Below are 19426 nucleotides of genomic sequence, written 5' to 3'. Positions count from 1 at the left end.
GAGGCCGGGGTGCCGCAGGGGTGGGGAGAGGGCAGCCGGACACAGGGCACCCACCTGCCACTCCGACATGGTTTTCCACGAAGCGGATGTAGCTCTGGGCCTGCAGGGGCAGATCCTCCCACTTCCTGGCACCTGTGGTGTCTGCTTTCCACCCAGGCAGGGTCTCGTACTCCACCTCCACCTTCTGCAGGATCTCCTGGTTAGCTGGGGACATACGGGGTGACGAGGTCCATCACCGGGGCAGACGCTGGGTAGCTGGGACTCCCAGCACAGGGCCTGTTTGCCTGGGGGCTGAGTGGCGAGGAGGGCAAGGCACCCTGCTTGGTTTCCTCAGGGTCGGGGAGTGGCTCTTGGATACTGGCTATGCCCCTTTCAGACCACGTCCACCCTGCATGCAGATTTGCTACATGCTCTGTTGCTACGTCCACAGGTGACTCAGCTAAGGCACGCCAAGGACCTCGCTGGGAAATGCTAAGGGCTCTGGGCCCCGAGGTGCTAGGAAATCCTGAGGATCTGTCCCGGGACTCCAAGGGTCACAGCAGATGCCAGCCCTCCCTTACTGACGGAAGGTGCTGGAATGAGCCATCCACTCCGAGGGTCACTGAGCCTCAGCTCCTCTGAGTTTGCATACTCCCCGGGGCTCTGGACCCGGGGTCACACCACTGTCCTGCTGCACCCTCCCGAAGGTCAGGGGTCAGTAGGGCCAGGAAACACTGACAGAGAGGACACATACAGCTCCTGCCCATCGTAGCCAGGAGGCACTGGTGGGTCTACACACCCAGGGGGGCGAGGGGTGGCCCAGTCACAGCTGCAGAGGAAGCTACCAGCGGTAGTGGGGTCAGAACGTGACCCCCAGTCCAGGTGCATAAGTAACTGAAACCCAGGAAGACAGTACCACCTTCATGCTTCTGAAAAGCAGGGCTGTGTGGTAACAAACCCCAGCCAGGATGTTTTCTTAGGGAAAATAGTCATCTTCCCATTTGCACAGTTTTAGGCTTTCCAGAGCAATCCATGTCTGCTAACTTGGGTGAGTGTCCAGCTCTCCGGGAGGCAGGCCTTGCTGCCCAGGTCTCTGGCTGAGTGCCGAAGTGCCTCCCACCAACTTACCCAGGCCTGTCCCTCTGAGCGCTTCCCAAACCCTGGACGCACCTGCAGCTGCCCTGAGACCCAGCCAGGCCTCCCCACTGTAGTGAGAACCTGTGATGGGTGGGTCTGTAGACAAGCACTTGCTCTGCACATGAAGTGCAGACCCTTCCCTTGTCTCCAGGGTCCACAGGCCAAGTCCGCCCCATGGAGGCTGAAGCTGCCCACGGAGGAAGCCCCCTCTTGCCCGCACCTGGGAAATAGGGGATCCTCTTCCCGTTCAGCTTGTATGACACGCCGACTTTGATCTCATCCAGGGCATCCAGGATGTCCAGCTTGGTTAAGGCCAGCCTATCCAAAACCAACAGACGGGACAAGTGGAGAAGCTGTCGGCAGTGTGCTCATGGCTCTTCTGGCTTCCTCCCCTCACTTTTCCATTTCAGTGACCAGAAAATAACAGTGAGGCACACAAGAGAACCTGCTGCCCCCAGGGCGGCTCTTGACACATCTGCCCTCCCTCCTAGCCGCATTTAGGGCCTTAGCTCGTTCCCACTGCTCTGCCCACACGCCCCAGGCTGCCGCGTAAACACCGAGCCCGTCCACACCACAGATGCCGACGACGGTGTCCACCTTGGCAGTTCTTCCTCCACCAGGCCCAGAGCCCAGGACCTCACATAAGTGTCTTCCCTTTTCCCGTTTCCTTTCCTCCTCCCTTCATGGGTGGGTCTCCCTGTGCTCCCCAAGCCCGTGGTCACAGTGCGCTTGGAATGCCCGTCAGGTGCTTGGCTATGGCACTTGCATCCCTTGGCCTCCTGTTGACAGACTGGCCCCATGGGCATGGAGGAGGCATGGCTCGCATTTGCACTGAACAGACACTCTGAGGAGGCCCTCACCCTGTGACAGACGTGTGCCTCTCAGCCCTGCCAGGCTCACTGAGCTTGGGAGGAAGCAGCCAGTCCCCCATTCAAACAAAGCCCCTCATTCCCCAGAAGGTCCCGAGCCGCTGGACCTGTAACTGTCACCAAAAGGCAGCCCTGGCTGCCAGGTCAGTCTTGGGAACACCGTGGGGGCCCACCCCACTGCCCCATGGGAGCATGACTTCAGGAAAACAGCTCCATGAGATGAAGGATCCCCTCTTTGGGGTCACCTTCCCACCCCACAGCCATGGAAAGCTGGCTCACAGAGGTGGCAACCTGTGGAGGCCCCTCTGATGGGACAGAGAATGTGGGACAGAGCTCTCTAGGTTCTAACCAGAGCTCCACTCCCACTATTGCCATGCGGTGGGGGGTATGCGGTGAGCTTTAAAGGTAGCCTTTCCCCCTGGGGGTCTGCACCCTTCTTACAAGCCCGGTGTCATCCTGGTATTCGGGGGAAACTGAATGGAGGACAATTACTGCTGGCACAGGCCAAGGCCCTGCAGCTCCCATCAGCCTGACCCTGACCCTGGAGCTCCCATCGGCCCTGACCCTGACCTGGGAGCTCCCATCAGCCTGACCCTGACCTTGGAGCTCCCATTGGCCCTGACCCTGACCTTGGAGCTCCAATCGGCCCTGACCCTGACCCTGGAGCTCCCATCAGCTCAGCCCAGCCCTGCCTACGAACACCACTTCGTTGTCAGTGCTCTTGGTCAGCAGCTCTCCAGCTCACTCTCTGCACACAGAAGCATCTCAAAGTGCCAAGTCATTCCTAGGCTCAGAGAGCCCTGTGGGAGGCCTGCCTGCTTGGCCGGCTCCGGGGGCCTGTCTGGGGTCTCAGAGCTCACAGCATGGCCCCCTTTGGTTCTCGGCCACACACTGTGTTGAACAGAGTCTCCCCTCCCCACAACCCCAGACCTGCACCCTAACAGCCCAGAGGTCTGGACAGCCAGGTTCAGCTGGCCCAGGCCAGTGCCCATGTAGCTGTGTGCTGGGTCCATCAGGACAAGAGCCCTTTGGCTCTGGGTTTACCTACCCCCATCTCTAGATGAACTATTTTAACCTCTTACAGATGCCAAGATGCCCTCTGCCTTCATGATATTGCTCAGGAGAAGACAGGTCCAGGCTGCACGGCCAGCTCTGAGCGCCGGGGACAAGCGCTGTCATGTGGAAGGGTCTAGTTGGGGTGACAACACCCCACAGGGGAGACAGGCCCTGAGCCCTGACCCCCAGCTCCACTTGCTCTGGTAGCGTCCAGGGAGTCTGAGACGGGACCCGGTGTGGACGGCAGTGGAGTGACCATGTGGCAACAAGTACGACGGGTGGCTGCTTACGCGGTAAATCCATTGACCATGTGGGCGTATCTCAGAATCATGAGGTCTAACCAGCCACAGCGCCTCTTCCTGCCCGTGGTCACCCCCCACTCATGGCCGCGGTTCTGCAGCAGGTCTCCGATTTCCTGCGTGAGAACAGAGCAGGTGAAAGAGAGCCGTGCCTGGCCGACTCTGCTCACCAAGCCCTCTGGCCCACCATCCCCCGCGCCTTGCCTCAGGGCAATCTGGAAGCTGCATCCCCTGTCAAATTCACTCCCCATAGGCTGAGGCCCCACCTTGCTGGCCAGAGGGGTCCGGCGGAGGGCGTCCTCCTGAAAGCAGGACTATACCTGGTGGACAGGCACAGGCAGCCTTGCCACCCCCTCCTCCTTAGCTCCCACCTGCAGGGAGGGCAGGGCAGACCCAACCTGTCCTGTAACTTAGCTGGGGGACCAGTGGGGGTGAGTTTATTTCTCCTGGGGTCCCCATCCCTGTTCCTGTGCTCCCTGCCCCGGGAAAGCCACCCACTATCCTTCCCACTCTGAACTTTATACACACCTGCTCAGGACAAAGGCCTCCTGTCCTCGCAGCCACCAGGACACAGGCCAGACTGACAAAGGCAGGCTGGTGGCGTCCTGAGGCCTCCTTTCTGAGCCAGGGAGTCCCTGGGCAGTCCCCCCCCAGGGCTCAGAGGTGACTATGGCACTCCACACGCATGCAACAGCTCCCTGAGGAGTGGGGCGGTGCAGACACGCATGTGCACAGTGCGTTCTCAGTGTAAGCCCACGCGTGCCATGATGCCGGAGCACGCAGCCTTATATACATACATCTCAGTACGCACCACCATGGCGCCTGGTCCCCCATGTCCCCAAGGGGTTCCGCGGGGGCTGGGCACTCACGTTGATCTGCTCGGTGGGGAAGGCGCCGATGCCCACACGTGTGGTGTAAGCCTTCACCACACCATAGACGTCCCCAATGTTCTGGGGGGGGATGCCCAGCCCCGTGCACACACCGCCCACTGTGCAGTTGGATGATGTCACAAACGGGTAGGTTCCTACAAGACAGAACCGGTCAGGGACCATCCGCCACCCCCCACAGGTCACCCCAGCCCACAGGTCCCTCTGGGCAGAGGATAGCAGGCAGATAAGCCCCCTGCATGGCCCCTTGGTGGGGTCTCAAGAGCCAACTAGAGGGACCTCCTGGGGGAGTGGCCCCCACAGGGTCATGAGGGGGAGAAGAGGGAGATTTCCAGACTGGCACCAGGTGGCCTCGGTGCTGGTGTGACCCTGGGGTCGGGGAAGGGGATGCAGGGGCCCGCATGGGACAGCCCGAGCTGTGGCTCTAGCACCCCTGCAGCACTTGCCCTGTCAGGGTCTCTGTTGCTCTCCATCCTCTCATCTCCAGCTCAGCTTCTCCCTTCCCCTCCCGCTGAAGTAAGAACAATGGGCAGCTGCACCATTTCATGGCATGGATGGCAGCGTGTCTGAGGAAGCGACCCTGCCATGCCCCGGGCCCGGCAGACACAGCGGGAGGAGCGTTGGGATCAGCTGGTCGGGACGCACCGAAATCAATGTCCAGCAGGGCTGCGTTGGCACCCTCCACGAGGATTTTCTTGGGGGGGCCGTGGAGCGCCTCGTACATGAAGTAGACACCATCTCGGACCATCGGCCGGATCCGCTCGGCAAAGCCCTGGGAGAAGGAGGAACGCTGCTGCGGGTGGGGGCTGGGCACGGCCCCCCCAGCTCCTGCCTCCTACTGACAGCCTCGCTCAGCCAGCACGATCCTTCCCAGCAAGGGGCCTGGTCTGCAAACATGACCCCATCCGGGTCTTGACCTTGACACTCAGCACTGGCCTTAGTGACTACAACGGGGTGAAGTGTGTCCCCCCAATTCATATATTGAAGGCCTAACCCCCAGGACCTCAGAGTGGGGCTGTATTTGGAGGTAATTCAAGTTCAAATGAGGTCACTAGGGTGGGTCCTAATCCAGTATGACTGGTTTCCCTGTCAGTCCGTCCCTGTTCTCATTTACGGCCCTAGATAAGGGCTGGAGCAGGATCCTAACCTTGGAAACTTCCAGAAGGGCTCTGCGCTGACATCATCCTGTCCCCAACCCCACCTGCCCCTCTCACCTTTACCTACTGTCGCAGATAGGACAGTGCCGGCCTCCCTTCCCCAGCACGTCCTGAGTACCTTCCCCAGAGAGGAAGTGAGGGCTGGGCCAGGCAGGTAAGCCCAGCCTCCTAAGACCTGGCTGACCACAGCCGGCCATGGTCCCCAAGAAGGCCAGCCACCCAGTAATAATGCCCTGCAATGGGTGCGCTCCGTGCGTGTTCAAGGGACGTGGGCTAGTCATCAGAACCACACGCTGCCCGGCCGCCCCAGCTCTACCTTGAGCCTTCTGAGTTGACCTTCAACGTCTATTTCCAAAGTGGGGAACATGGACTGGTGCTGATGGGCCAGGTTCTTGAATCTGCAGAGGTGACAGTGACTGGGACCCCTCGTTTCTGCTGGATCCCCAAGCCCCTCCTCACTAGGGGTGGGGGGCTCCCTGGGGCTGTGGGCAGGCAGGTACCTGGCGGAAAACTCATCGAAGTCCGACAGCAGGTCACAGATGCGCAGGCCGGTGCGGGCCGCTTTGGACGCGTAGGCTGGTCCAATCCCCTTCCGGGTGGTGCCGATGCTGAGAGGGAGCGGCTGTGAGCATGGGAGCCCGCCTGGGAACTTGGGGTCCCTGGCCAGCCCCCCAGACCCGTTTCCACCCCTGGGTGACATGTCTGGCGCCTCCCCAGCAGCAGCATCCAGGGGCTGGGCGGCTATGAGGACCGACCAGCGTCCTCGAATTGCCAGCTCTCAGGGACCCAGGGACTGGGCAGTGGCAGATGGTTCTGGGCCCCAAACTAACCCTCCCCTCATCTCACCACCTCCATCTGGGACCCAGTGCCCATGGGGCCTCCCATCCCGTCTGTATTCTGCCCAAGCGCCCCTCTTGACTGACACTGGGGACACTGCTTCCTTGGACTGGGAGCCAGCTGTGCCCACCCTGCACAGCACATGTGTGTGTGTGCACAGGCATGTGAGTGTGTGCACGAGTGTAAAAACATGAGTGTGCACATGTGTGCATGTGTGTGTGTGCATACTTGTGTTCATGTGAACAATGTGTTAGTGTCAACATGTGTGAGACCATGTGTACATGCAAGCGTGTTAGCATGCACACACGTGTATGTGCACACGTACATGAGTGCACGTGTGTAGTGACATGAGTGCACACATGTGCAAAGTGTGAGTAAGCGCATATGTGCACATGTGTGTACTAGGTCTGACAATTAAGTTTGCGAACTTGTTGCTAGCCTTTTTTGCTATCAGAGGGATTATTCACTATGAATTTGTACCAACTGGACAAACAGTTACCCAAGTTTACTATTTGGAAGTGCTGAAAATGCTGCATGAGAAAGTTAGAGGAAAATGACCTGAACTTTTCGCCAACAATCCATGGCTCTTACATCACGACAATGCACCAGCTCACACGGCACTATCTGTGCGGGAGTTTTTAACCAGTAAACAAGTAACTGTATTGGAACACCCTCCCTGCTCACCTGATCTGGCCCCCAATGACTTCTTTCTTTACCCAAAGATAAAGGAAATATTGAAAGGAAGACATTTTGATGACATTCAGGACATCAAGGGTAATACGATGACAGATCTGATGGCCATTCCAGAAAAAGAGTCCCAAAATTGCTTTGAAGGGTGGACTAGGCGCTGGCATCAGTGCATAACTTCCCAAGGAGAGTATTTCGAAGGTGACTGTAGTGATATTCAGCACTGAGGGATGGAGCACTTTTTCTAGGATGAGTTTGAGAACTTCATCGTCCGACTGCATATGTGCATGTGTTAGTGTGAGTTTGCGTATGTGTGCACGTGTGTGTGCGCCGTGCATGCTCGTCTGTGTCACCCCTTCCTGGCTCTGTGAACCACAGTCCCAGCTCATTGGAACAAATATCCTTGGGGGCAAAGTGTATGAGCGTCAGGTGCTGGTGGGGCAGGATTGGGGCGCGTGTGGGGCTGGGGCTGTGGGTGGGGTCGAGGCTGGCCGGGGATGCCAGCAGCGGCAGTGAGCATGGCACGTAAGCGACAGCACATGCGTTCCTAGGGGTGAGCTGGGGAGAGGCAGTGCATTCGGGCTACAGGGGCCAATGCGGCTGTTCTCCAGACGCTTTGAGGGGATCCAGGTTCCCCTCCTGTCACACTGGATGGCATACACCCCCAGGGCACTACCTAGGGGACTAAGCAGCCAAGAGAACCACTGGTACTCACTTCTTCCCCTCCTGGGCTTGCCGCTGCACCTCCTGGAGCCCGTCCACTGCCTGGTGAAAATCAAACACTGCAGGGCCAGGTGAGGGTGCCGGGAGTGAGAGAAGCAGACAGAGGGTTACAGACCACCCCTGCTGCACCCGGACCGTCGCAGAGCAGTGGGCCAGTTTGAAAGGGGACAAACTGGAATCCGGCCTCTGATCCCCACCAACTCATGTGTGACTGTGAGGCCCCCTGGGCCTCAGTTTTCCCGTCTGCCATGGGGACAGTGGCCCAACCACTTGCCCAGGACGGCCATGTGGAGCTCTGTGGGCTGTGCAGCCAGGGAGGAGGGCCATGGTGGGGTCAGCATGCAGGGGGCGGGCAGGCGGCGCTGCCACTCACCGAGGTGGGCTCGGTCAGAGATGACAAGCCTCTTCTCCCAGTCCTTGAGGCCTGCGGCAACAGGCACAGGTGAGGGCCAGGCGGGCCCCCTACCCAGCTCCCCCCCTCACCCCCTACCCTGCAAGAGGCTTCCATGGTCACCCTGGCATGTGGCAAGTGACAGGTCCCCCCACACCCGGTAGTCTCCCCACTGGGGGTCTCAGGCCCATCCCCCAGGTAGCCCAGCAACACCTCCCCAGGGCCTCTGTCTGGCCACCTGCAGTGTCCCAGGGCCAAGTGCCCACCTTCCATGAACTTGGACCCTGAGGCTGAGCCTCTGCTTCCTCCACGGACCCTCTCGGGTCTCAGGGCTGCTGCTCCGTGGGCAGCCTGACTCTGGACACCCTCTCAGGGTCCGACCACCCGGATGCCCTGCTGGTGGCCTCAGTCACTGCCTACCTGCCTCCTGTACCCAAGGAGCCCCAGGAACCATGTCCTTTCCTGGAGGCAGGGTTGGCCCACCAGAGAAAATGCACAGCAAGGTGCCAGCCAACACGGCCGCTAAAGACACTCAGAGGCTGGGACAGGGCACCCCCACGGGCACTGGGACCTACCTTTCTTCTCATTCTTTTCTGCTTCTTCAAACAAGCCTGGTAAATGGACAACCACTCCGTTGCCTGTAATACACAGACATGAGACTGAACTGTATCACAGACACTGGGCCTCGTATTTAAAATGGCATGGAATCTGCACCCCACGCTCACAGCGGCACCATTCACAACAGCTAAGACGTGGACGCCACCCAGTGTCCACCACAGATGAGTGAGTAAACCAATGGGGTCCAGCCACACACTGGGACGTCACCCAGCCTTAAAGAGGACGGACTCTGACACCTGCGATGGCACACGTGGACCTGAGGACACTATATAAAGGGAAATAAGGCAGACACAGAGGGACAAATGCTGTGTGATCCACTTATATGAGGTCCCTCAAGGATTCAGGTCCACAGAGGCAGGAAGTAGATGGTGGGGCCGGGCCGGGGGAGGAGGGGCTGGGCAGTGAGTGTTTAATGGGGACAGAGGTTCAGATTTGCAGGATGAGAAAGTTCTGGAGACGGATGGTAGGGATGGTCACACAACAGTGAAAGTGCTTAATGCCACTGAGCTGTGCATTTAAAATGGCTAAGATGGTACATTTGTGTTAAGTGTATTTTACCACAATAAGAGAAAGGGCCCAAATGAAACAACCCAGCCTGAAGCATTTACAGAGTAGAGGGGGTGGCGGGGCTGGGTGGGAGGGGGACGACCAGCATGACATGGGGGTCTCTCAGGTGACGACAGTGCTCTAACACTGAGTTGCAATGACGGCTGCACATGAATTCTGCCCCAATGAAGCATCACGATTTATTTCAATGGCCTGACAGTGGGAGAGAGGTGTGACGAAGCCCCAACCCCTCCCAGGGTCCAGCAGGCCCCCAGGAGCTGTGCTGCCCCGTCCACATGAAACTGCAGCAGGACCCACAGGGGCACAGCAGCCCAAGGTCACCCAGCATGCTCGTGTGGGTCCAGGTGAAGCTGAGCAGGGCCCTTTCCTCCAAGACCACAAGGTGCCAGGCTGGGCCACCGTCTCCTGCACTGGTCCCTGCTGGGGCTGGCAGTGGCACAGGCTGGACCAAGGAAAGCAGGGCATGAGTGCAGATGGGAGTGACTCAGAGACTACGCAAGCCACACCAAGCACAAAAGGTCACCTAAATGCCATGCGTCCTGAAATGATCACGTGGGAAGGGCCTGGGGAGTCCAAAAGCTGAGAACAGCTGTGTGAGCTCCGGCAGTCCGCACAGCTAAGCCTGTGTCGGGCACCGTCTGGCGACACTAACCGATGCTCCCTGGTGCCTGCCCGGCTTGACCTGTCCTCAGCTCCCCCGAGACCCAGCAGAGCACCCTCCTTGGCAAGCGGGGCTCCAGCAGACAGGTTGACATTGAGGGGCTTCCTGCAGCAGGACCCTACCCTGCCAGGCCCAGGCTGGGGCCACAGGCTGGGTCCCCAATGTGAACTGCAGGTTGTCACCGCATGTCCTCACCCACTGCTGGGGCCCGAGTCTGCACGCACATGGAGAAGACACACGGCGTCCCTGCTCACCCGACTGCATGCGGCCCCTCACCCAGTCCCCTTCCTGTCTCACTTGCAGGGAGCCAGACCCTGTGCCATCACCGGGCACACTCCTGCCCTGCAGCCTCCACTTCCTGGGCAGTGAGGGAGGGTGCAGAAGGGTCACGAGTGTGGTGAGTCATGGAAAGAGCCAGAAGGAAAAGTACTGGAAGTTCTGAGAGCACGTCCTATGGGCCTGGGGACCAGAGAAAGCATCTCTGAGCAAGGGAGGCTAGGAGCTGAGGCCAGGATGGGCAGTCAGGCCCTGTCAACATGGGGGGGGGGGGGAGAGAAATACACACACAGAGGGAGGGAGGGACAGAGGGAGAGAGAGATAGGAAGAGAGACAGAGAGACAGAGAAGAGAGGGAGAGATCCTCACAGTCCTGGAGGTGACTGTCTGTCAGGGGCACTAAAATGTCACAGGTGCCTGCAGAGAGGGTGAGGGTGAGGGTTGGGGGCAGGGGGCTGCAGAGGGGAGCATTGACCCTCACGCAGGGGACAGGAAAAGCACAGCGCCCCCTCACGGGCTTGGCTCCATTCACACAGCAGAAAGCCAGGCCCATCACACCCCCACACACACGTGCAGGCATGCTCACTCATAGGTGTGCACAAGCGTACACACGTGCAGGCATGCTCACTCATAGGTGTGCACAAGCGTACACACGTGCAGGCATGCTCACTCATAGGTGTGCACAAGTGCACACGCGTGCAGACTTGCTCACTCATAGGTGTGCACAAGTGCACACACATGCAGACTTGCACAGACAGGCACGTACGCAGGCCTGCTCAGTGCCCTCGGGGAGTCTGGGAGCTCCGCCGGCCGCTGCCCCCTCTCCCTCTGGCCCTGGCGCCCCCACCTGCCGCACAGGCTGAGGACAGGCTCCTGGTGGCGCGGGGCGTGATTCCCGCAGAGCGCCTGGCACTCACCAATGAAGGAGACGGCCTTGGTGTTGATGATGCCACTGGGCAGAAGGTGGAAGTCATACTCCTTGCCGTCCACCACCACGGTGTGTCCAGCGTTGTTGCCCCCCTGGGAACAGAAATCTGGCTGAGTGTCCAGGAGCCCGGGCCTGGGCCACCCACCACAGCAGGGGTTCAGGAGACGCCTGTGGGTGGCGGCTCTGTCCCTAGTCCACGCGTGGACCTGGGCAACCTGGCGCAGTGGTCGGCTCTGACGTGCATCTGGGCTGTGCTGGGTGAGCACCGCAGGGGCTGGTTCCAACACCCAGGCTCGTGGGCACATATCAACGTCCAAAGGAGGGGTCTCAGTGCAGGACCCTGAAGGTGGGGCACTCGGAGCCCCGCCCGGGGTCCCTCCTCTGATGTAGGAATGAGGGGCCCAACCCTCCCGGAAAGCATACACTCAGGCCCCAGGGCCCAAGCTGCACGGTGGCAGACAGCTGAGGGGGACAGGTCCCATCACGGGCCGTGGGGCCTGAGCACCTCACCGCCTCGGCTGGGACTCCTCCCTTCGGGCCCACGCCTCCCACGTACGAAGAAAGAAAACACAATTTTGAGGCCAACCTGTTCTGAGGGACACACAGGCCACAGGCTTTCCTCGTGATGGGTCTTGTGCTAACAGTGGGTTGGGGCCAGAGCTGGGGTGGGGGGAGCCCCAGGAAGGCCCAGTGGCAGAGGGATGGCTAGCCTGAAGCCCCACTTCCCACCACTGGAGGGCATTGTGCCCCCCAGGGCATGGATCCCTGGGCCCTCCTCATCCCCCCAGGGAGGGACACAAGCTTGCTGGTGCCCCCTCACTGTGCCTGCTCTGTCCCCAGGACCTTGGAGCCTGGCCCGGCCCGTCCCCACCTTCCTGCCTGTGTCTCCCTGGGCCTCCGTGCTGCCACACCCTGCCATCCTCCTGCCTTGCAGAGGGGTGGTGGGCTGCAGGCTAGTGGGGCCTCTGCCACCCTGCAGGGCCCAGAAAGGTGGGGCTCCACCCCCACCAGGAGCACCTGCTCCTCACGCATGGCTAGTCTCCCAGCTCCACCGAAGCAGCCCAGCCAGGCGGCGCGGGGGCAGCTGAGGGCAGCAAAGGGCAGATGCCAGCAGGCCCGGGCCAGGGGCACTCCCTCCTGGGCCTCTTGCCCACCTCCTACTCCCCCTGCCTGCTCTGCCCTCCAGGCCCTGCTGAAAACCAATTCTACCAGGGGTCCCACTTATGACACGCATGCAGGAGGCCTCTCTGGGCCTGTCCCCAGTGCCACCGACCCAGGGTGTGGAGGCCATGCACGACAGGTCTGCCCACTCAGACTCCTGGGGTCACCGCCATCTGGGTGTCCCACAGCTTGGCTCCCGAGGGTGGGCCTGCTGCTTCCCCAGGCACCCCATGACCAGCAGGGGCTGAGGGGACCTGGGAATTCCAGGTGCTTGGTTGTGGGAACTGCACAAGAAACAGGGGAAGCCGGAGGACAAAGGGGGCAGCAGGGGTGTGGGAACCGAGAAGGGATGCCCCATGAGCCAGGGTCGGCAGTGGCCCCAGGCCTTGGGGACTGAGGATGGAGATGACGCTGGGAGGTGAACCTGGTGGTCCACCCCAGAAGCTGCCGGAGGGGAGATGGAGGGGCTGATGTGGGTGAGGTGTGGGGTGGGGGAGCGAGGCCAGGGACTCAGCCTCGACCATCAGAATGGTCGGTGGTGGGCTGGCCCGGTGGCTCAGGCGGTTAGAGCTCCACGCTCCTAACTCCGAAGGCTGCCGGTTCGATTCCCACATGGGCCAGTGGGCTCTCAACCACAAGGTTGCCAGTTCAACTCCTCGCGGCCCGCAAGGGATGGTGGGCTGCTCCCCCTGCAACTAGCAATGGCAACTGGACCTGGAGCTGAGCTGCGCCCTCCACAACTAAGACTGAAAGGACAACAACTTGAAGCTGAACAGCACCCTCCACAACTGAGATTGAAAGGACAACCACTTGACTTGGAAAAAAGTCCTGGAAGTACACACCGTTTCCCAATAAAGTCCTGTTCCGCTTCCCCAGTAAAATCTTTAAAAAAAAAAAAAAAGATTTTATTGAGGAAGGGGAACAGTGTGTACTTCCAGGACTTTTTTCCAAGTCAAGTGGTTGTCCTTTCAGTCTTAGTTGTGGAGGGCGCAGCTCAGCTCCAGGTCCAGTTGCCGTTGCTAGTTGCAGGAGGCACAGCCCACCATCCCTTTTGTGGGAGTTGAACCGGCAACCTTGTGGTTGAGAGGACGAGCTCCAACCAACTGAGCCATCAGGGAGCTCATCAGCAGCTCAGCTCAAGGTGCCATGTTCAATCTTAGTTGCAGGGGGCGCTGCCCACCATCCCTTGCGGGAGTCGAGGAGTTGAACCGGCAACCTTGTGGTTGAGAGCCCACTGGCCCATGTGGGAATCGAACCGGCAGACTTTGGAGTTAGGAGCATGGAGCTCTAACCGCCTGAGCCACCGGGCCGGCCCCAATAAAATCTTAAAAAAAAAAAAAAAAAGAATGGTCAGTGGCACTACCAGCAGACCCGAGCCCCGCCCTGGGGTGCTGGTTCAGTCCATCAGGAGGCTGGGAATTCAGACAGCCCACACGTGACTGACAGCCCTGGGCTGTGGGATCACTGCCCTCCCAGAGACCCCATCCTTGCTCTGCCCTCGTCTGGGTACATGGGCAGTGAGTCCCCTCAGCGAGGTTCTCTACCCATGGTCACACTACAATCGCCTTTGCCATAGGAGGGGCAGCCCGGGAGGCATGGCATCCACAGACAGATGGGGAAACCGAGGTCCCCAGAAAGGGCGTTTGCAGCAGAGCACAGGCCAGCCTGCCTCCCTGCAGACAGTCCCTCCGGATGCCACACATTTGCCCACCAGAGTCCTGCCTGCCAGGCTGGGGGCCAGAGAAGCCCAGACACCCTGCCTTTCTCTCCTGCTGAGCGCCCAGTGCCAGTGTCTGCTGGCCCGAGGATACACAGGCAGGCATGAAGCGCCTCTGAGCACAGCCCCACCTTTGTTTGGGATAAACATGGGTGCCTAGGAACAGGCACAGGCCATTGTGGACCAGTGGGAATCAAATGACCTCTGCCAGCTGCAGGGCCCAGGCATCAGGCCACAGTCCATTCCCAGGGGCATGAGCCAACCCAATGCTGAGCCCAGGGCCTGCCGACCACCAGAGATCCTGGTCTGCACTCCCCTGGCTGCACACGGGCTATGGCGAGGTGGCAGCTGGGCCATTCCACCCACTGTCCTGTCCTCAGGCTTTGGCCTGGCTGCTGTCTGCAGGCCCAAGGACAGCCAGGCCAGAGGGCATCTGTTGGCTAGGGGTGCGGCTCTGTGCACTCAGGCTGTGGGCTGGTTTGGAAAACCACGTGGAGAGGGCACTTACCCAGGGTCCCCATGAGACATGAAAAGGACTATTCAGGCCTCTGAGGAGTGGCTCTCTCCTCCTGGGCTGCTCTCTGCCTCTGTCCCAGGTAGGCAGGCTCCAGAGGCGGTGTGCCCAGTGCCCTGTGATAGTGAGCCAGGACTGTCCTGGGACCTCGGGGCAGCGCTGATTTCCAGCCCTCAGCCTCCCTGTCTGCTCAGCAGCACCCACTTCCATGCCCCTGGGAGAACGGCCCTGTCAACGGGGGTGGGGCACAGAGGTGGGCCTTAGCACCAGCCCCTCAGGCGTCTCCCCTCTGTGCTGGAGCCTGCGGTCAGGCACAGGTCTAAGCCCCTCCGGGGGCTGAAGCCACCCTCATTGCCCCTGCCCGGGCTGGTCAGTCACTCAAAGTCCCCAGTGGATGCCAGCTGCCTCCCTGGCAGGGATCTAAGATAGGGCAGCTTTCTCACTCCCGGACCCAGTAACAGGACCAAGCCCACTGGGGAATCTGACCAGCTCTGAACTTCCTGGCCCTGTAGGCATCTGAACAGCCCCCCTCCTTGGGGCCAGGGATGGCGGGCCTGGGCTCAGCTTCATGCACAGCTTGTCCCCAGAGACCCTGAGTGGTGACGTTGGGCCATGCAACACACCCGAGTGCTCCCCCACCCCCACCCTACATCTAGAGAGCCTGGCTGCCTTGTGTGGCCTCTGCAATCCTCCTAGGCACCCCAAGGGTCATGCAGCCCTGAGACCCAACCCCAATGTCCCCAAGGGGGTGCCTCTCCACACTCCTCCTTGCCCTCACGTTCAACACCAGCGGGGTTCTCGGGAAGGAGTGTACTCTGTGAGCCTTGTCCCCCACGTGTGTCCACAGCCTTGCTCTCTAATACCGTGTTTCCCCCAAAATAAGACCTATCTGGACAATCAGCTCTAATGTGTCTTTTGGAGAAAACGTTAATATAAGACAGGGTCTTATAGGATAGTAAATATTATAGTAAAATAAGACCGGGTGTAATATTAATGTTTGCTCCAAAAGATGCATTAGAGCTGATTGTCCGGCTAGGTCTTATTTTCGGGGAAACAGGGTATGAGTCCTGTGCCTGGCCCCTTTCACAGCCCTTGCCCCTCGTACCCCGCTATGTGCCTGGAGGCCCCCCACTGCCCTCTGACCTGCCAGGTGCCCCACCCACATGACCCACTCAGGAAGCAGCTCCCCCCTCCACACAGGTATCACACTGCTCAGAACGGCTCCTTAGGTCACACAGCGCCTACTCAGCAGGTTCCCAGGGAGGTGCCCGCCTGGCCTTTCTCCTGTGATGCAGCCCCTTGCTAGTACCCTGTCATCAGCACTGGGGGCTGAGGGGCGTGATCTCCTGTCTAGGGAGGGACCAGCTCTCCCACCTCCGTGTGCAGGATGAGCGGACAAAGGGAGCAGAGAGATAAGCGCAGGGCGGGGCTGACAGCCCCTCAGAGGCCGTGGGTGGTCAGGAGAGGGTAGGTTTCATCAGGATGGTGCATTCCATGCAGCCAGCCTGCGCTCAGGGCGGAGATGCCTGGACCCCTTCTGGTGAAGCTGGCAGCCCCCCAGCGATGCAGGGCTCCACGTGGTCTGGCCCCACCAGCAGGTTCCTGCCACTCATTCATTCAACCCAAATCAGGAGCTGCTCTCCACCGGGTGACCAGTGCCATCTGAGGGTGCAGATGTGGAGGGAAGCCTGCTTCTGGAAGCAACACCAAGCATTCTGGGCCCCTCTGTCCCTAGAGGTCCCTGGACCAGCCTGGGGGACATGGTGACGTGTTTCCCAATAGTCCCCTTGGAGAGAGACCCCAGGGCACCGACAAGCTGCAGGACATGGCCCTCGGTGAGTGAGGCCACTTTGCACATCACCATAGCTCTCCACCACCAGCCTGTGGCCCTTCACAGGGGAACTCGGATGGACACAGCCCTGCCAGAGGGGGTGGTAGCATGAAAGCTCCTGTAGAAACTAAGAAAAACCCAGCAGGGTGCCCTGTACTGAGCCCGGAGGGCACACTGAGCCCTGGTGATGCCCTCACTGCAGTTGGAGGGGTGGGTTCTAAATCCTGCCTCGGTGGTCAGAAGCCTCTGATGAAGGTAACTCTGGACATGGGGGTACTGCTGGAAGTGAGCGACTGGCTACTGTAGACCTGGGGACACCTCCAGGCTGGGGACAGGGTGCAGCGGGGGAGACTGCGACGGCCAGTGAGGTGGGCAGGCCCTTAGCTCCTGCCTGGGCCTGGGGGTAGGGTCAGGCAGCAGGAACGAGGCACAGAAAGGGGGAGCCAGGCAGTGGAGGGGCAGGGACTCCCAGAAGGCATGGTCCTCGTATCCCAGCAGAGAGCACAGAGAACACCAGCATGGGGTGGCCGATGATGGTCTCAGGGTCACTGTGAGGTGGCCACAGCAGGAAGCCCACAAAGAGGAAAGGCGCAGGTGGGCACGGCCACAGCCCAGCCCTGGGGGCAAGCGGGGGGTAAGGAGAGAAGGAAGGTGGCACTGGGGCAGGAGGGTGCCTGTGCTGGGGAGGTACAAGAGCCGCCCACAGCCCCTGAGTGCCGGCTGGGAAGGGCTGCTGTTGAGGGTAAGAAGGCATGGGAGCTGTGGCAGGGACCGGGACACATGACATCAGGTCAGCAGTCAATGGTCCGCGAGGAGGAGAGGCTGCCCTGGAAACGGGTCCTGGAGGCGAAGAGAACGGCAGGAGGAACTGAAGGCCGAAGACCGGATGGTAAGGAAGGTGCTGGGGCTCCTAGGGTGCAGGCCGGCCACAGGCCCCGTACGACTGAGATGCGGGTAAAAGAGAGGGCAGCCGTGGGGGCAGCCGCCATTCAGGATGGCCCCGAGCCCAGGTGACAGGCCAGGTGACCCAGTCACCGGGGCTGGCTGGCTGTAGCCCTTTCAGGCAGCCACCCACATGGGACTCGGCCCCAGCCTGCCCCCCCAGTGGCTGGTTCCACCTGCAGCTCTTTCAAGTGACAGGAGTGGGCAGGGCTGGCCTGCTGACCCAGGTGGCAGAGCAGGGAGAGCTCTGCTCCAGAGCCGTCTCCACAGCCAGGAGAGGCGGTGGTGGCGTCAAGAGGTGGGTTTCAAGAGTAACTAACTGCAAAGTCACTTCGAGGAGGGGAGATGGGCTGACCAGAGCGGGCGGTTTACGCAGAGGGTCATGGGCTCACTGGGGTACACAGGCGGAGGAGGGAGTGCTCTGTGCTGGGGGCAGGAGGGCACAGGGATGGCAGCCGCCTGACCACACGCAGGCCCCTCACGCACACAGCAGGGGTCCTGAGGGGGCCTCTGGCACCTGGGGCTCTCAGGGGTGGGGGTGAGCTTGCTTTCCGTGGCTTAGAACAGAGACAGGGTGGGAGACCCTTGGGAGCACCTCCCAAGGAACCCACTGTCAGCATCCAGCAGGAGTGGTCCCGCTGTTGAGGTTTTCCCCAGCCAAGTGGGCACTGGGCCCACCAGCTTCTCAGGGGGCTCTAAGCCCCAGCCTCCGCACCACAGAACCAGGGCGAAGGAGCTCAGCGGGTGCCCCTACGCCATTTTGGGCTGCAAACCCCAGTAGTTCCAATGCATACACCCCAAAGCCAACCCTTTGCAACCAAGCTCTAGGTCAGCCCACATAGCACATGAAGCTTGGTGGCCCTGGCATGGGGCAGTGGCCCCCAGGGTCCATCAGAACAGAGGGCGCTGAGAGCAGCCTGCAGCTGGCAGAGGCCCTACCCTGGGCCCTCAGGGGACAAAGCCTGTGCCTGCCTCCTCCGTGGTACTGCCAGCCACTGGTCACCCTGGCCGAGAGGTCCGTGCTTCCTCCCTCTCCCTGCGTCCAGCCAGGCCCCTCCTGTCCTTGCTCTGCCTTCTTTCATGTCCTCCCCACAATCATGCCCTCACCTCTGCCCCCTCTTGGTAGACCCCTCAGGGTCACCCCCTCCCAGAGAGGCCTCGCTGGCCCCCAGCGACCCCCGCCCCAGCCCTCTCTGGGTACATGAACCCTTTGCAGAGTCAGCCAGTCCCATCCCAGACAGAATGAGGATGGGTGTCCTGGAGACCCTCAGGGGAGCTGAGGTCCCCACCACCCTCCCCCACTGAAGGGCCCAGCGTCACACCCATGAGACTCCCCACCCACCCCCTGAGGATCGGGTGTCCCCAACTCAGCAACTCTTGTATTTATAGCTCGGCCCTGGCCCACTGCAGGGGTGGGGGCTGGGGCTGGGCAGAGAAGGAGGGGTTCCTGGGGGCGGGAGTGGGGGAGGGGTGTCTCGTGCAGGGAGGCAAGTGGGAGCGCCTGAGTGGGTGTTGGAGTGGGTGGGGGTGGCTGCTGGGAAGGTGTCCGCGGAGGTAAAGACTCCAAGAGGCGTGTCGGAGTCTGGGTGGGAGGACTGGGGGGGTGCTGGGTCTGTCTGGGTGGGGGACCGCCCTGGCGCACCTGGCAGCGGCTGATGATATCGGCGTCCGTGGCCAGCAGGTCCACCACCTTGCCTTTGCCCTCGTCCCCCCACTGTGCGCCCAGCACCACAGTCACCCGGGAGCCGGTGGTCGCCGTCTCCTGCTGCAGCCGCCCCCGTTTGACGCCGCCCGCGCCAGGGGGCCGGTCGTTGGAGGCTCGAGTCGCCGACATGCTGCTTGGCTCGTCCGCTGCGCTGGGCCGCCCGAAAGCCCGCCGGCCCGCGCGCCCCCGCCATTAAAAGGCGCCCGCCGGGGGCGGGGGCGGGCCCCGTGACGCCCGCTGACCTCCGGCCGCTGGTCCCGCCCCCGCCGCCGCCGGGAGCTGAGGTGGGCCGGGCGCTTTGGGGGCACAAAGATTGGCGACGCGCTCCGGGGTCCCTCCCGCGGGACTGGGCAGGGCGCCCCATGAACGTAACCAGGACGTTCGCGGCCCCCGCCCAGGGGCAGGCCTGGGCGCAGCGAACCCACCGCGGGGTCCCAGGAACTGTGGAGGTCCCCTCCCGGGCGGAGTGCGCCTTGCAAAAGAGG

General features: G+C 61.0%; 1 protein-coding gene across 1 annotated transcript in view; it reads right to left on the bottom strand.

The window, feature by feature from the left end:
- The window catches only part of ADSS1 (adenylosuccinate synthase 1), a 19821-nt gene extending 395 nt beyond the window's left edge, over positions 1 to 19426 (bottom strand). Inside the window, exons 1-12 of the mRNA XM_074326799.2 lie at positions 18879 to 19426; positions 11061 to 11163; positions 8598 to 8660; positions 8005 to 8055; positions 7624 to 7690; positions 5885 to 5992; positions 5701 to 5782; positions 4873 to 4999; positions 4210 to 4364; positions 3332 to 3456; positions 1337 to 1434; positions 55 to 204 (exon numbers count right to left, since the gene is read on the bottom strand). Of these exons, the coding sequence (XP_074182900.2) occupies positions 55 to 204; positions 1337 to 1434; positions 3332 to 3456; positions 4210 to 4364; positions 4873 to 4999; positions 5701 to 5782; positions 5885 to 5992; positions 7624 to 7690; positions 8005 to 8055; positions 8598 to 8660; positions 11061 to 11163; positions 18879 to 19070 (1321 nt within the window). The 5' untranslated portion in view covers positions 19071 to 19426. The remainder of the gene's footprint in view (positions 1 to 54; positions 205 to 1336; positions 1435 to 3331; positions 3457 to 4209; positions 4365 to 4872; positions 5000 to 5700; positions 5783 to 5884; positions 5993 to 7623; positions 7691 to 8004; positions 8056 to 8597; positions 8661 to 11060; positions 11164 to 18878) is intronic.

The sequence above is a fragment of the Rhinolophus sinicus genome, chromosome 3, assembly GCF_057876585.1.
Source record: "Rhinolophus sinicus isolate RSI-liver-muscle chromosome 3, RSI-T2T, whole genome shotgun sequence".
NCBI classification, from domain to species: domain Eukaryota; kingdom Metazoa; phylum Chordata; class Mammalia; order Chiroptera; family Rhinolophidae; genus Rhinolophus; species Rhinolophus sinicus.
This window is presented reverse-complemented; position numbering and strand designations above follow the sequence as displayed.